The sequence below is a fragment of the Cetorhinus maximus genome, chromosome 11 (assembly GCF_964194155.1).
Source record: "Cetorhinus maximus chromosome 11, sCetMax3.hap1.1, whole genome shotgun sequence".
In the NCBI taxonomy this organism is placed as follows: Eukaryota; Metazoa; Chordata; class Chondrichthyes; order Lamniformes; family Cetorhinidae; genus Cetorhinus; species Cetorhinus maximus.
In genome coordinates this window covers 21775659-21792251 of record NC_135889.1, presented here as the reverse complement: position 1 = coordinate 21792251, position 16593 = coordinate 21775659, and the positions used below count along the sequence as shown (strand labels likewise).

Genomic DNA, 16593 nt, shown 5'->3' with positions numbered 1-16593 from the left:
AGGTTCTAGCTGGTGTCTGGTTCTTGGAAGAGAGGATATTGGATCAGACGTTTGCTTCCTTAAAAACATTATTGGAAAAATAGCTTCCTTTAGCATTCATGGAAGAATTGAGACATTACGCGAGAAGAGCCGAGAGTTGTTGAAGAGGAGCGCAAGGGGAGCCGGGAGTTGTTGAAGAGGAGCGCGAGGGGAGCCGGGAGTTGTTGAAGAGGAGCGCGAAGGGGAACCGGGAGTTGTTGAAGAGGAGCGCGAAGGGGAACCGGGAGTTGTTGAAGAGGAGCGCGAAGGGGAACCGGGAGTTGTTGAAGAGGAGCGCGAAGGGGAACCAGGAGTTGTTGAAGAGGAGCGCGAGGGGAGCCGGGAGTTGTTGAAGAGGAGCGCGAAGGGGAGCCGGGAGTTGTTGAAGAGGAGCGTGAGGGGAGCCGGGAGTTGTTGAAGAGGAGCGCGAGGGGAGCCGGGAGTTGTTGAAGAGGAGCGCAAGGGGAGCTGGGAGTTGTTGAAGAGGAGCGCGAGGGGAGCCGGGAGTTGTTGAAGAGGAGCGCGAAGGGGAACCGGGAGTTGTTGAAGAGGAGCGCGAAGGGGAGCCGGGAGTTGTTGAAGAGGAGCGCGAGGGGAGCCGGGAGTTGTTGAAGAGGAGCGCGAGGGGAGCCGGGAGTTGCTGAAGAGGAGCGCGGGGGGAGCCGGGAGTTGAAGAAGAGTGCAAGAGGAGTCGGAAGTTGAAAAGGAGCACAAGAGGAGCCAGGAGTTGAAAAGGAGCGCAAGAGGAGTTGGGAATTGAAAAGGAGCGCGAGAGGAGTCGGGAATTGAAGAGAAGCTGGCAGAGCAGGGGTGACTGAGGGTGTTCATTGAGGAGGGAACGAGGTGATCCTTTGATTACCGTGAGTATGGCCGGGTAAGCATTTACTACTCTTAATGCTTATAGTTTTTAAGGTCTTATTTTGTGGTTCATCGTTTGTAGGGGCTATATTCTGTAACAACGGGGAGCAGGGAAGAAGGGCCCAAGAGTAATTGATATTAAGTATCTTCCAAAAGGTTTAGTTTTATTTTAAGGGATAAGTCATGGTAAGAGAGCTCAAGGCCGTGGTGTGCTCCTCCTGCTCTATGTGGGAAGCCAGGCACAATTCCAGTGCCTGGGGCCAGCATGTGTGCGGGAAGTGTCTCCAGCTGCAGCTCCTGGAAGCCCGAGTTTTGGAGCTGCAGTGGTGGCTAGGGACACTGTGGGGCATCCGTGAGGCAGAGAGTATCGTGGATAGCACGTATAGATAGGTGGTCACAATGCAGGCTAAGAGTCCACAGGCAGGAAGGGAATGGGTGGTCACCAGGCAAGGCAAGAGGACTAGGTAGGCAGTGCAGGAATCTCCTGTGGCTATTCCCCTGCTCAGGAGAAAGCAGCAACAACCAAGTTCGTTGCACTGCAGTTGGCTCTGCTGCACAGGGGGAGGAGTAAAAAGTGTGGGAATGCAATAGTTATAGGGGATTCAATTGTATGGGGAACAGATAGGCGTTTCTGTGGCTGCAAACGAGACTCCACGATGGTACGTTGCCTCCCTGGTGCTAGGGTCAAGGATGTCTCAGAGCGGCTATAGAACATTCTGAAAGGGGAGGGTGAACAGCCAGTGGTCGTGGTACACATTGGTACAAACAACATAGGTAAAAAGTGATGAGGTCCTAAAAGCAGAATATAGGGAGTTAGGAAGTAAGTTGAAAAGTAGGGCCTCAAAGGTAGTGATCTCAGGATTACTACCAGTGCCACATGCCAGTCAGAGTAAAAATAGCAAGTTATTTTAGATGAATACATGGCTGAAAAGATGGTGTGAAGGGGAGGGTTTCAGATTCCTGGGGAATTGGGACTGGTACAAACTGGACGGGTTACACGTGGGCAGGACCGGGACTGATGTCTGAGGAGGAACATTTGCGAGAGTGGTTGGGGAGGGTTTAAACTAATATGGCAGGGGGATGGGAACCTATGCAAGGAGTCAGATGCAGGGGAATCAAAGACGGGAACAAAAGACAGAAAGCAGAATAAGAAAAGCGATAGGCAGAGAAATCAAGGGCAAGAATCAAACAGGGCCTCAGTGAAAAATAGTGGGAACGGGACAGGTAATGTTAAAAACACATGCCTTAAGGCTTTGTGCCTTAACGAGAGGAGCATTCGCAATAAAGTGGATGAATTAACTGCGTGAATAGATGTAAACAGGTATGATATAGTCGGGATTATGGAGACATGGCTGCAGGGTGACCAGGGATGGGAACTGAACATCCAGGGGTATTCAGTATTTAGGAAGGACAGACAAAAAGGAAAAGGCGGTGGAGTTGCATTGCTGGTTAAGGAGGAAAATAACACAATAGTGAGGAAAGATATTAGCTCCGACGATGTGGAAGCTGTATGGGTAGAGCTGAGAAACATTAAGGGGCAAAAAACGTTAGTGGGGGTTGTATATAGACCCCCAAACTGTAGTGGTGATGTTGGGAATGGCATTAAACAGGAAATTAGAGATGCATGCAATAAAGGAACATCTGTAATTATGGGTGACTTTAATCTGCATATAGATTGGGCAAATCAAATTACTAACAATACCGTAGAGGAGGAATTCCTGGAGTATATACGGGATGTTTTTCTGGACCAATACATGGAGGAACCAACGAGAGAACAGGCCATCCTCGACTGGGTATTGTGTAATGAGAAAGGAATGATTGGCAATCTAGTTGTGCGAGGCACCCCTTGGGGATGAACGACCATAATATGATAGAATTCTTCATCAAGATGGAGAGTGACGTAGTTGATTCTGAGACTTGGGTCCTGAATCTTAATAAAGGAAACTACGATGGTATGAGGCGTGAGTTGGCTATGATGGATTGGGAAACGTTACTTAAAGGAATGACGGTGGATAGGCAATAGCAAACATTCAAGGAGCGCATGGGTGAACTGCAACAATTGTTTATTCCTGTCTGGCGCAAAAGTAAAACAGGAAAGGTGGCCAAATCATAACTTACAAGGGAAATTAGAGATAGTATTAGATGCAAGGAAGAGGCATACAAATTGGCCAGAAAAAACAACAGACCTGAGGATTGGGAGCAGTTTAGAATTCAGCAAAGGAGGACTCAAGAGATTGATTAAGAAGGGGAAAACAGAGTATGAGAGTAAGCTTGCAGGGAACATAAAAACTGACTGTAAAAGTTTCTATAGGTATGTGAAGAGAAAACATTGATGAAGACCAATGTAGGTCCCTTACAGTCAGAAATAGGGGAATTTATAATGGGGAACAAAGAAATGGCTGACCAACTAAATACATACTTTGGTTCTGTCTTCACAAAGGAGGACAGAAATAACATACCAGAAATGTTGGGGAACACAGGGTTTAGAGAGGGGGAGGAACTGAAAGAAATCAGTGTTAGTAGTGTTGGGGAAATTGATGGGATTGAAGGCCGATAAAATCCCAGGGCCTGATAATCTACATCCCAGAGTACTTAAGGAAGTGGCTCTAGAAATAGTAGATGCATTGGTGGTCACCTTCCGAGATTCTATAGACTCTGGAACAGTTCCTACAGATTGGAGGATAGCTAATGTAACCCCACTATTTAAAAAGGGAGGCAGAGAGAAAACAGGGAATTATAGACCAGTCAGCCTGACGTCGGTAGTGGGGAAAATTCTACAGTTCTTTATAAAAGATTTAATAGCTGAGCACTTGGAAAACAGTGGCAGAATCGGACAGAGTCAGCATGGATTTATGAAAGGGAAATCAAGCTTGACAAATCTACTGGAATTTTGAGGATGTAACTAGTAGAGTTGATGAGGGGGGAGCCAGTGGATGAGGTTTATTTGGACTTTCAGAAGGCTTTTGACAAAATCTCACATGAAAGATTGGCGTGTAAAATTAAAGCGCATGGGATTGGGGGTAGTGTATTGAGATGGCTAGAGAACTGGTTGGCAGACAAGAAACAAAGAGTAGGAATAAACGGGTCTTTTTCCGAATGGCAGGAAGTGACTAGTGGGGTACCGCAGGGATCAGTGCTAGGACCTCAGCTATTCACAATATACATTAATGATTTAGATGAGGGAGCTAAATGTAATATCTCAAAATTTGCAGATGACACAAAACTGGGTGGGAGGGTGAGCTGTGAGGAGGATGCAGAGGTGCTTCAGTGTGATTTGGACAAGCTGAGTGAGTGGGCAAATGCATGGCAGATGCAGTATAGCGTGGATAAATGTGAGGTTATCCATTTTAGTAGCAAAAACAGGAAGGCAGATTATTATCTGAATGGCTATCAATTGAGAGAGGGGAATGTGCAACGAGACCTGGGTGTCCTCGTACACCAGTCGCTGAAGGTAAGCATGCAGGTGCAGCAGGCGATAAAGGCAGCAAATGGTATGTTGGCCTTCGTACCCAGAGGATTCCAGTACAGGAACAGGGATATCTTGCTGCAATTGTACAGGGCCTTGGTGAGACCACACCTGGAATATTGTGTGCAGTTTTGGTCTCCTTATCTGAGGAAGGATGTACTTGCTATAGAGGGAGTGCAGCGAAGGTTTACCAGACTGATTCCTGGGATGGCGGGACTGACATATGAGGAGAGATTGAGTCGATTAGGATTATATTCGCTGGAGTTCAGAAGAATGAGAGGGGATCTCATAGAAACCTATAAAATTGTAACAGAGCTAGACAGGGTAGATGCAGGAAGGATGTTCCCAATGGTGGGGGAGTCCAGAACCAGGGCTCACAGTCTGAGGATACAGGGTAGACCATTTAGGACTGAGATGAGGAGAAATTTCTTCACCCAGATGAGCCTGTGGAATTCGTTACCACAGAAAGTAGTTCAGACCAAAACATTGTATGCTTTCAAGAAGGAGTTAGATATAGCTCTTGGGGCGAAATGGATCAAAGGGTATGGGGAGAAAGCGGGAGCAGGCTATTGAGTTGGATGATCAGCCATGATCATAATGAATGGCGGAGCAGGCTCGAAGGGCCGAATGGCCTACTCCTACTCCTAGTTTCTATCTTTCTATGAAGAATAGAAGACTTAATGATTACCAAATTTTGAAATAGTCCAGATATTGGTTGCATGCATCAATACAATGGAAGGATTAAAGATTGGCAGAGTTGGCATGAAGCAGCTTTCGGAAATCTGACTATTACAGCAGCAGACAAAATTGGAAAAATAATGGGCGAATGAATCCCATGAACAGTTAATAATAGATTCAGGTGTGATCTGGTGTACCATAATTGAATAAACTGCCCAAAGCAAAGAGGCAATATTTTCAAAATGACACAGTAACAAAGAAAATTTTGAGGATGATGAAGATGATAATGAGGAATCCAAGCATATTATACTGGTCACAAGGAGTAGTCCTGTGATTAATGCGTTAGTTGCAGACTTCTTTAACTGTTCAGTACTAGATACTGCTTGTACTTCAACAGTGTGTGGGATGGATTGGTTAAACTACACATGGTTAAGGAATATACAAGTGCTACTGCTTTAGGTTTGGTGATGACAACACATTTCCCTGTATGTAATGTATTCAAATGTGCAGAAAGATTTAAATTACATCGAGGTCATTAAAAAGAGCTGTAATTCCATACAAAATAGCTGGTTAAAGTAATGATATAGTCTCTACAGAGATATCTATGCTGTTGAGCAAATTATCTTTGAAAAAGGCACAAATTAAACTTTATAAGAAGCAGGATAAGGCAATTAATTTTGGAAAGACAGTGGATCTGGAGTTTACCCAGTCAGGACATTATTGTATCCCCTTAACAAAACTCTCAGCAGTGTTAGGTAATTATTAGTGGCATTAGGTGATGAGAAGAGGAGAAAAAAATTGTCTCAGTTGCACAGACAATTTAAAAATCCTGCTAAAACACGAAGGTATAGTTGAGGGAGAATTTACGAGGGTTATTACAAAATATTAGTGAAAAGTATGAAATCTGCAGAAGGTATTAGAAGATGCTGCCATGTCCAATTGAAGCCTTCCATTGGCATGTGACTTTAATGAGGTAGGTACCATGGATATAAAGGTATGACAAAGCCAGAAATGTTTTCATTCTTTTTATAGACCTGGCAGCCTTTCTACAATTGGACTTAAGTTCAGAAGTGTTATTATAGGCAACAACATGGAGAAATTCTAGACCAGATTTAGGGCACCAGTGAAGTTTCTAACTTGATAACTGGTCAAAATTTGTCGATGACAAGTTCAGCGACATGAGTAAAAAAATAAGCATCATGGTCATCAATACTGCAGCTGAAAGCCCTTTCAGCAATGATCTTTGTGAAAGAATCATGCATCGATCGACAAAATGCTGCATAAAAGTTTAGCTGATCAAACCAGACTGTAAGTTGACAATCAAAAGACTTTGGTTGGAGAGTATGGTCCCTGTCAATTAGTCCGAGTAAAATCCCAAATTTCCTTCTTTTCTGTACGATAGTTTTCTTGCGATACAGTTAATTCAAATCTTTCTGCACATTTAAATACATTACATACAGGGAGATGGGTTTTCAACAAGGCTGAGGTCTTGGAGAAAATTTGGAGAGCAGTGAGGTATCGTATAAAACCTTCTGAGACAAAGTTCAATTCAGGAAATTTAGTATACTTTAAAAGAGGGCCAAAGAGAATGGAAAGGTCCTAGTAAGGTAATAGGTTGTGATGTAAGTAATTCCTTATCAAACATGGCAATCAAATGGTTATGGTTTATCTGAATTAATTACACAATCTGAGCAGTTGATAGAAGTAAACAAGGCACCTTACACCTCAAATGTTCACTTGTTTTGTGATGAAGGTCCTAAGTACCAAAATGGGCTAGATTAAGAGCTGGATAGTGGTAATTTGAGTAATCATGACACACAAGAGCTATCACATCCACGGGCCTAATGCCCAGAGTTAGTATAAAAACAAAACATTTTTTTCATCAGTTCAGAAAGATCATCTCAAAGAACAAAGAAAAGTACAGCACAGGAACAGGCCCTCCGGCCCTCCAAGCCTGCGCCGATCATATTGCCTGTCAAACTAAAACATTTTGCACTTCCGGGGTCTGTATCCCTCTATTCCCATCCTATTCGTGTATTTGTCAAGCTGCCTCTTAAACACCACTATCGTACCTGCTTCCACCACCTCCTCTGGCAGCGAATTCCAGACACTCACTACCCTCTGCATAAAAAACTTGCCCCGCACATCTCCTCTAAAGTTTTATCCTCTCACCTTAAATCTATGTCCCCTAGTAACTGACTCAAAAAGCTTCTGACTATCTACTCTGTCCATGCCACTCATAATTTTGTAAACTTCTATCAAGTTGCCCCTCAATCTCCGTCGCTCTAGTGAGAACAATCCGAGTTTCTCCAACCTCCCCTCATAGCTAATAACCTCCACACCAGGCATCTTCCTGGTAAACCTCCTCTGCACCCTCTCCAACACCTCCATATCCTTCTGGTAATGCGGCGACCAGAATTGCACGCAATATTCCAAGTGTGGCCTAACCAAGGTTCTATACAGCTGCAGCATGACTTCCCAGCTTTTATACTCAATACCCCTGCCAATGAAGGCAAGCATGCCATATGCCTTCCTGACTACCTTATCCACCTGCGTTGCCACTTTCAGTGACCTGTGGACCTGTACACCCAGATCCCTCTGCCCGTCAATGCACTTAAGGGTTCTGCCATTTACTGTATAATTCCTGCCTGTATTAGACCTTCCAAAATGCATTACCTCGCATTTGTTCGGATTAAACTCCAGCTGCCATTTCTCTGCCCAAGTCTCCAACCGATCTATATCCCGGACTTGGACTAATTGACAAGGACCATACTCTCCAACCAAATTCTTTTGATTGTCAACTTGCAGTCTGGTTTGATCAGCTAAACTTTTATGCAGAATTTTGGCGATCAGCACATGATTCTTTCACAAAGATCATTGCTGAAAGGGCTTTCAGCTGCAGTATTGATGACTATGATGCTTATTTTTTTTACTCATGTCGTTCAACTTGTCATCAACAAATTTTGACAATCCTCTTCACTATCTGCAACTCCTCCTAACTTACTAATTAGCCCAGTTACATTTTCCTCCAAATCATTCACGTATACTACAAACAGCAAAGGTCCCAGCACTGATCCCTGCGGAAGACCACTAGTCACAGCTCTCCATTCAGGAAAGCACCCTTCCACTGCTACCTTCTGTCTTCTATGACCAAGCCAATTCTGTATCCATCTTGCCAGCTCACCTCTGATCCCGTGCGATTTTACCTTCTGTACCAGTCTGCCATGAGGGACCTTGTCAAAGGCCTTACTGAAATCCATGCAGATAACATCCACTGCCCTTCCATTGTCGATCATCTTTGTCACTTGCTCGAAAAACTCGATCAAGTTAGTGAGACATGACCTCCCTTTCACAAAACCATGCTGCCTCTCACGAATACGACCATTTGCTTCCAAATGGTAGTAAATCCTGTCACAAAGAATCTTCTCCAATAATTTCCCTACCACTGACGTAAGGCTCACCGGCCTGCAATTTCCTGGATTATCCCTGCTACCCTTCTTAAACAATGAACAACATTGGCCATTCTCCAGTCCTCTGGGACCTCACCCGTAGCCAGTAAGGATACAAAGATTTCTGTCAAGGCCCCAGGAATCTCCTCCCTTGCCTCCCTCAGTACTCTGGGGTAGATCCCATCTGGCCCTGGGGACTTAACCGCCTTAATATTCTTCAAGACGCCCAACACCTCCTCTTTTTTGCTCTCAACATGATCCAGGCCATCTACACAATCTTCCCTGGACAAATCGACCACTAAGTCCTTCTCTTTGGTGAATACTGATGAGAAGTACTCATTTAGTATCTCTCCCATTTCTTCTGGCTCCATACACAGATTCCCACCTCTGTCCCTGAGTGGGCCTACCCTTTCCCTGGCTACCCTCTTGCTTTTTACATATGTATAAAAGGCCTTGGGATCTCGACCTGAAACATTAACTCTTTCTCTCCACAGATGCTGCCTGATCTGCCAAGTATTCCCAGCAATTTTTGCTTTTACTTCAGATTTCAGCATCTGCAGTATTCTGTCTTTGCCCAGGGTTGGTTCTAGGGTGACATATATTCTAGAGAATTCCAACGATTGTGGGGCGTGCAAGAAAAGATACTGGCAAGTTTAAATATTGGTTGAATGTTCGTGATGAGGACCAAGAAGTGAGGTCCATAGACTGGCAGAAGTTGGGGGAGGGGAAGGGTAAAAAGAATGGACAGTAAGAAAGCACAGTGCAAGTACTATCTTTGGGTTTACTCTGATTTTGCTTGATATTTTCTTTTCCACTCTCTCTTTGCTTTCCTAATTTCCTTTTTGATTTCATCCCTCCACTTTCTTTACTCCCCTCGATTTTCTGTAGCATGGAGTCTGCCTTTCCTTTGCAGCCTCATCGTACCCTGTAAGCTCCTCGACATCCAGGGAGCACTATGTTTGGCTATCCCACCTTTCTCTTTGTGGGAACATATTTACTCTGAGCGTCTTGAATCTCCCCTTTGAATGACTCCCACTGCTTTGCTACTGATTTACTTTCAAGTAGCTGTTTCCAGTTCACTTTTGCTAAATCACCTCTCAGCTTAGTAAAATTGTCCTTACCCCAATTTAAAACTTTTAACTCTTGCTCTTTGACGTTTTCCATAATTATATTAAAATTAAATGAATTATGAGCACTACCACTCCTTCCACCTGCCCAGCTTCATTATCGAAAACGAAATCCGGAACTGCACCCTCTCTTGCTACATCCTGGCCAAAAATGTTCTCCTGAATGTACCTCAACAATTCTGTTCCCTCCATTCCTTTCACACAAACTACCCCAGTTAATATTGGGGTAGTTAAAATCTCCTATTACTGCCCTATTGTTTTTGCACTCCTTGGAGATTTGCCTACAAATTTGCTCTTCTATTTCCTTTTGACTGTTTGGTGGCGGGGGGGGGGGGGGTGGTGGTGGTCTCTAGTACACTTCCAGTTATATGGCCTCAATTGATGATCTTTCGAATGTATCATCCCTCCTCACAGCTGTAATTGCTTCTCGAACAAAAATTAACACCCCTCCTCCCTTTTTATCTCTCTATATCTTATCTGAAAACGTTGTTGCCAGAAGCGTTGAGCTGCTATTCCTGTCCCTTCTCAAGTCATTTTTCTCTAACAGTTATATCACACTGCCATGTTTCTATCTGTTTGTCTGCTTTATTTACTAAGCTCCATGCATTGAAGTATATGCCCTTGAGCACTGCCAAACTTTAAAAAAAAATTTCTATCTTCTGCCTTCCATGCTCTCACTAATTTTCTTCCTTCCATTCCCTTTTCTTATTTTGCCTGATCTGAGTTTACTCTCGGGTTCCCAAACCTCTGCCAAACAGCACTAACAAACTTCCTGACAAGGATATTGGTCCCAGCCCTATGGAGGTGCAAACCGTCCAGCCAGTACATGTCCCATCTCCCCCTGAGCTGGTCCTAATGCCCCAGGGATCTGAAGCCCTCCTTCCTGCTCCATCTCTTTAACTATGCATTCATCAGCTTCAACCTCCTATTTCTATGCTCACTAGCGCGTGGCACTGGGGGTAATCTGGAGATTACTACCTCTGAGGTCCTGCTGTTTAATATCTTACCTCGCTCCCCAAAATCTGTTTTCAGGACCTCATCCCTCTTTCTACCCATGTCGTTGGTACCAACGTGAACCACGTCCTCTGGCTGTTCACTTTCCCCCTTAAGAAATGTCCTGCAGCCGCTCTGTGACATCCTTGACCCTAGGCAACATACCACCTGCTGTAGAAATGCCTGCCTGTTCTAATAACTACCAAATTCCATACCACTATTTCTCTTCTACTCTTCTTTCTTCCCACCTGTGCAGCTGACGCACTCATGGTACCCTGAACTTGGCTCTTGCTACACGCCTCTGAAGAACCATCGCCCTCACCAGTGTCCAAAATGGAACACCGGTTCGTGAGAGAGAGGTAGACTCCGAGGACCCCAGCACTACCTGCCTGATCCTCCTAGACTTTCTGGTGGACACCCAGTCAGAGGGACTGCATGCTCCTAACCTGCAGTGTGACTAATTCCCTAAGTGTGCTATCCATGTAGTCCTCAGCCTCACAGGTGTGCCACAGTAATGCCAGCCGCTGCCCGAGTTCTGAAACCCAGAGCTCAAGTTTCTGCAGCTGGTGACACTTCCTGCAGATGTGTTCGTCAAAGCCACTTGAACCATCCACAACTTCCAACATACCACAGCAGGCCGAGCTGCTCTACCATACCTTAACCTTACTTTTAAACTAGTTGCTAGCAGAATGTAGAATTACAGACCCTCACTCACCAATCAGCTCCTTGCCATGTTCTCCAGTAGGTATCTAAAGGTTATTGAAAACACTTACATTTTTCTATTATCTAGCTATTTACACATAATCCCCTACAGTGGATATCACTGACCAATTGGCTTACAAGTTGAGTTGTGCTCTCCTAGCTTGGAGAGAAAGGAAAACTCACCAACTACTGGAGGCTGAAAAAAGGAAGAAGAATGGAGCTCCTCCTTTCCCATTTCACCAAACACCTCACTCACTCACTGTGCCCAAGCCATCTCCGTGACAAACTGCACTCCAGACCCTTGTATTTATGCTATCTGAAACTCAGATGAGTCAGCTCTGCTACAGCTAAAGCAGCTAGATTAAACTAGCTACTTAATTAACTAATTACTGCCACTCTCCAGTAGAGGACTTGTTTATCCCTGCTTAAAACTGAAAGAAACACAGTAAATTTTAGTTAAATGCAAAATACAAACAAGAACTAGAAGCAGAGGTCCCCACAATTGTGAATTTTTCATGGCTGCCAATAAAATTGAGGACAAACTAAAAAGAGAGGCAAAACAAAGGGGGTTAGATAGTTGGAGAGAGTTGGGAGTTTATGCTGAGGTACCAGCTAAGAGGGCAACCAGCCCTGTCACAAGTGGATTTGTACTGAAAAGGTCCATGGGCTTCTAAAGCTAAAGCAAGGGTGTTGCTAAGGGATTTGAAGAGTGAATGGGTGACATTAGAGTGGATTCGTCCACAGCCGCAAAAGTAATCTTCCAAATCTTAACTCTTTCAGCCACATATTCATGGGAGTGCAGGTCAACGTAATAAAAGCCGCATTTCAGCAAGAAAATACTTATCAGAGAAAGCATTTCTGAATCTCCCAAAGAGGCAGCAGACATAGAAAGAAAACAATAGGGACTAATGTGTCAATGGCCTGAATGATGCTTCCAGGTTGTGGTATTTTTCGTTTAGATATGCTTTGCTTGAAAGTATTCAACCAAAAGCAGATCCTGCAATTTTTTTTAAGCAACATAAAGGAAAACTTTCAGGCATCTGCAAGATGCATGTTGATGATTTATGGGATGGTGCTGCGGGATTAGAGTAGAATTTAAAATTAGGAATCACGTGTGTTTGTGGGGCTTTGAAATGTATTGGTTCAGATATTAAGCAAAGGAGGTATAAAATAACTTTAAATGTGTTACTCCTATTCAGGTTAATCATACTAGGTCATCATGGAAAGATGGTGTTATATCTAAAGAAACGCAGCGATTCCAAAGCTTGATTTATAGGTTATTTGAACTGGTTGTACATTCAGACTAGGCCAGATGCTGATTTTGATGTGAAGTTAAATGTTAGAATGAAACACGCTAAAGTAAAGGATGTTTTAAAGGCAAATAAAAATTTGGAAATTTAAAGCTGGATAAATGCATACTTAAGTTCCCATCCTTAATGACCCAAATAACATGAAGCTGGTTACTTTTAATGATGCTTCACATGCTAATCTTTATGATGGGCATTCTAGTGCAACTGGTTTAATAATATTTCTGAAGGGTGGGAATGAGAAATGTTGTCCTTTCACTTCAGAAGCTAGGGTTGTTAAAGCTAGGGTTGTTACAACCACTGGTTGTTAGGTTAGGAAGTGCATGTTTGTAGTGTACAACTCTTAGAAAAGTAAGAAAATTTTTTTTTGTTCTATCCTGCATCACCTGGCTTTCTTGAGTATAAATTTATACAGAATAGATTCCTTCTTGCAACAACCATATAAGCCAATGCAAATTAGTGTTTTGTGATACACTTCATTGACCACTAACTTGTTTCCCCCAGTGACAGACCTATAAACATTGGTGGTCACTCTATTGCTTTCCCAGTGTTAGATCTATAAAGGCGAGTACTCCACTCTATTGTTTCCACTGGTGAGAGACTTATAAGAACCAGTGCTTCACCCTGTATTACAGCTCAAAACGTGCTCTCCAGAACACAAGCAGGAAAGATCAGCTGGATACTGCCTTGTGTTAGCTTGTAGTTCAATCAGACAGCCCAAAAAATGTCAAGCCCATCATTAAATTTAATTTCAATCTTAATGATCACCCTGATCCATTTAGCTGTTTGGAATCAATTAGACATGTGCATAGCTCCAAACCAACAAGGCTATTTACATACCACTGCCAGTATGTTAGTCTCAGACAAAAGAGCAAAAATAAAAGAGGCCTGAATAATTACTAGGCTTCTTTTGCACCTGCTATCTGGGCCAATGGGTATTCTATTTGTTGTGGAAATTTGATTGGAGAATGACATGTAAAGAAGTGCGTTATCCTCACAGAAAAGAGCAAAATGGCTTTAAAAATATGGAAAAAGAAAAAGCATCCAGAAAGAATAATCACACAATAATCCACATTTTGATGGTTACAGCTCAGCAGGAATATAAAGCAAAAGCTGTGGACACGAACACAAGCCATGTGCAACTTTGAAACTCAGGTGTGCAGGGAATCAACACTGACTGGTCAATGCACTCCAAATGTAGCATTATACTTACGAAGATTCCTCAAAAGCTTTCACCCTTTCACAACCTTCTGGTGGCTCTCGTTTGAAGTCGTAGCTGTTGTTCGGTTTTGGAGAGGAGGCATACTTGGGTAGTGGAGAGCTAGTCCCACTTTCTGCAACATGACAGAATACAAGATTCAGTATTTGTATAAGCAAAGCTTCCACAGCCCAAAGCAAGTGATTTCAACAGAACTGTTGCAAGTTTTAAGGGCAGCCGATTCCGTACACTATTTAAGAGTACAATAATGTAACCCAAGGTGTGACAGTATGATCCTCCAGATTAGAGCTTGATATCATGTCTTTTGCACATCTCCTCACATGCACTTCTCCAATCTTTTCGAAAGCAGACTGAGAAACACTGAAGTGATGCCAGATACAAGTTGTTAAATCACTTTAATACATGAACAGCTGAAAGTACTGAGTCAAAGCAAATTCCACTACCTAGCTCAATCTTGACCAAAGAAAGCGAGGGACAGAAACTAATATCTTCTTTTGCTTAAAATTAACAAGCAGGTCCATCAACCAAACCAACGACCCCATCTGCCAGCAGTCTTTTTTCTGTAGGTACCTCATGCCATAGTCACCTGATTAGAATCATTGTAACCATAATAGATGTGAATACTTACTGGCCATCTGTGATGCAATAACAAAATTTCTTAACACTCCCAGTTATCCTGGGTAACGGACCTGGTATGAGATAATTGGTACCCTTTGCTTCAGCTTGAAACAGACTGCATTATAGCACTCCACAAATCAAGCTCTCAAAGGAGAGTGGCCGAATGTTTTCTTCCCACCACATGCCCCCCACCTTATTCATTTCTTTAGGGATGTTAAATAAATGAGGAAGCATCTACATTACAAAAGCAGAGGCTAACCGCTACTAAAGCTTGACATGTTACTGTCCAAAAGTCTTGTTGATTCTGTTCAATGTTCAACCAAACAGGAGGAATGCTTAGGGACAGGAAATGGTGAAACTTTCTCTTCTCTCATTTTGGAGCATTCCCCCCTTAAGCTTACCACCATCAAGAGATTAAGTGTAAAGGAGGAACACTGCAAAAGAAAAAAAATCCTTTGATTTGCAGGAAACTATACTGAAAGGGCAGGGGGTTTGTATTGGTGGCATCTACTTCTTGCTCTTAAACTCTGGCTCCTGATTTTGGAACCATTTAGCATCCAGTTTCCAAACCACAGAGAAACTTGCATGAGCTACAATATGTTGTGGCAAACAGAAACCAGACAAATATACCAACAAAAACAAGGAGTTTCGAAATGAAAATGTGATTAATTTGCCATAAAAACTGCTTTGGTTAACATACCCCTACCCACAAATGTCATTTCCAGGAAATCTGTCACAATAAATCCTAATAAAAAACTACACAAACAGAACTTCCTTCCCACAATAGCAAACTGCTCACAACGCTGCATAAAGGATAGAATTTTTTAAAATTGTAGCTTTTTTGATGGGTTGTTGATTCAAATGTAATATAATCCAACTGCTTTAAGCATAAACAAATGCAGGTTAGCAGAATTATCATAACAATACTCCCCCAAGTGGCTCCCAATACCTTTCTCTCTGCCATCTGTAAGCAGGTCTTCAGTATAGCATGGGCTCTCTCCACTGCCCTCGCTGGGTATGGTGAGGAATGTTGGTGAAACGGACTGGGACCGGCTGCTGCTGGTACTGCTCCGATCCATTGCTGATGGGGTCTGAGTGTCAATACTGCGGGTACTGCTGCTCCGCTGTTGTACAGGAAAAGGAGCACGATGACCATCTGGAGTATCTTGCGGCTAACACACAAAATCAAAGTGCAAGTGTTATCCGATTAATGTAATTACTTTATGATAGTTCCCAGATTCTTCTATTGAGGTTGAAGTTCCTGTATTACAACAGTGCCTTAATTTCAAAAGGATGTCAATGGCTGTTTTTGGACATGCTGAGATTGAGAAGTGTAAGTTCTTCCCTGAGAGCAGATGAATTCAGATAAATTTGGAACCTGGATTGATGGATAGTGAAGGACAACAAGAAACTGGGTTTAAACAGAGAAAAAGAGGGAAAATAAAGGATTAACTCAGTCATGAAGTGCTACAGGATCAGCTTGTTGTGGGGATACCTAGAGTAGAAAGCAGTTTTGCAACCAAATATGCAAAACTCTTGGCTTTGGGGAAGATACAAGATAAAAACAGGAGTTGAATCAAGGGTATGAAACAAACTCAGAAAATAAAGTTCTGAATTTACTAGGCTATGACCCATCAATCTGAAATGTTAACCATTTCTCTCCATAGATGCTGTCAGACCTACTGAGTGTTTCCAGCATTGTTTTTATTTCAAATTTACATCATCCGCAGTATTTTGCTATCAAATGAAAATTTTAAATTGGTTCCTGGTGTCCCGATGCAACCAGTATTAATAGGCAGGGGTTGGAGTGATGGATGAGCAGTACAGTTCCTGCTGTTGACCGCCTACAGCCCTCCCTCAGCTGATGAAACAGTGCTCCTCCATGTTGAATCTGAAGTGAGCAGTTGATCGATGAATATGGGCAGGCTGGGGACAGCAGCACAGTAACGTTACTGGGCTAATACCTTGGAGGCCTGAGTTATGGAGGGATCTAGGTGAGGAGAATTTGGCTTATATTAGCTAACTCAGTTGGACCTGGGATTGAACCAAGTCCTTGTTGATCTAGACAGTCCTACTGACAGTGATCCATGTGGCTCAACAAATAGTGTTAGCTTTCCAAAACATGATTTTTAAAAACATGCCTAATTCATATACTTGT

The 16593-nt window shown here is 43.1% G+C and overlaps 1 protein-coding gene across 3 annotated transcripts in view; it reads right to left on the bottom strand.

Annotated features, from left to right (window-relative positions):
• LOC144686428 (protein FAM117B-like) overlaps positions 1–16593 on the bottom strand; it is a 254598-nt gene that overhangs the window by 3786 nt on the left and 234219 nt on the right. For all 3 annotated transcript variants that reach the window (XM_078551621.1, XM_078551622.1, XM_078551623.1), the window contains 2 exons: positions 15385–15607; positions 13812–13932 (listed from right to left, as the gene is read on the bottom strand). In XM_078551621.1, coding sequence (XP_078407747.1) covers positions 13812–13932; positions 15385–15607 — 344 coding nt within the window. The remainder of the gene's footprint in view (positions 1–13811; positions 13933–15384; positions 15608–16593) is intronic.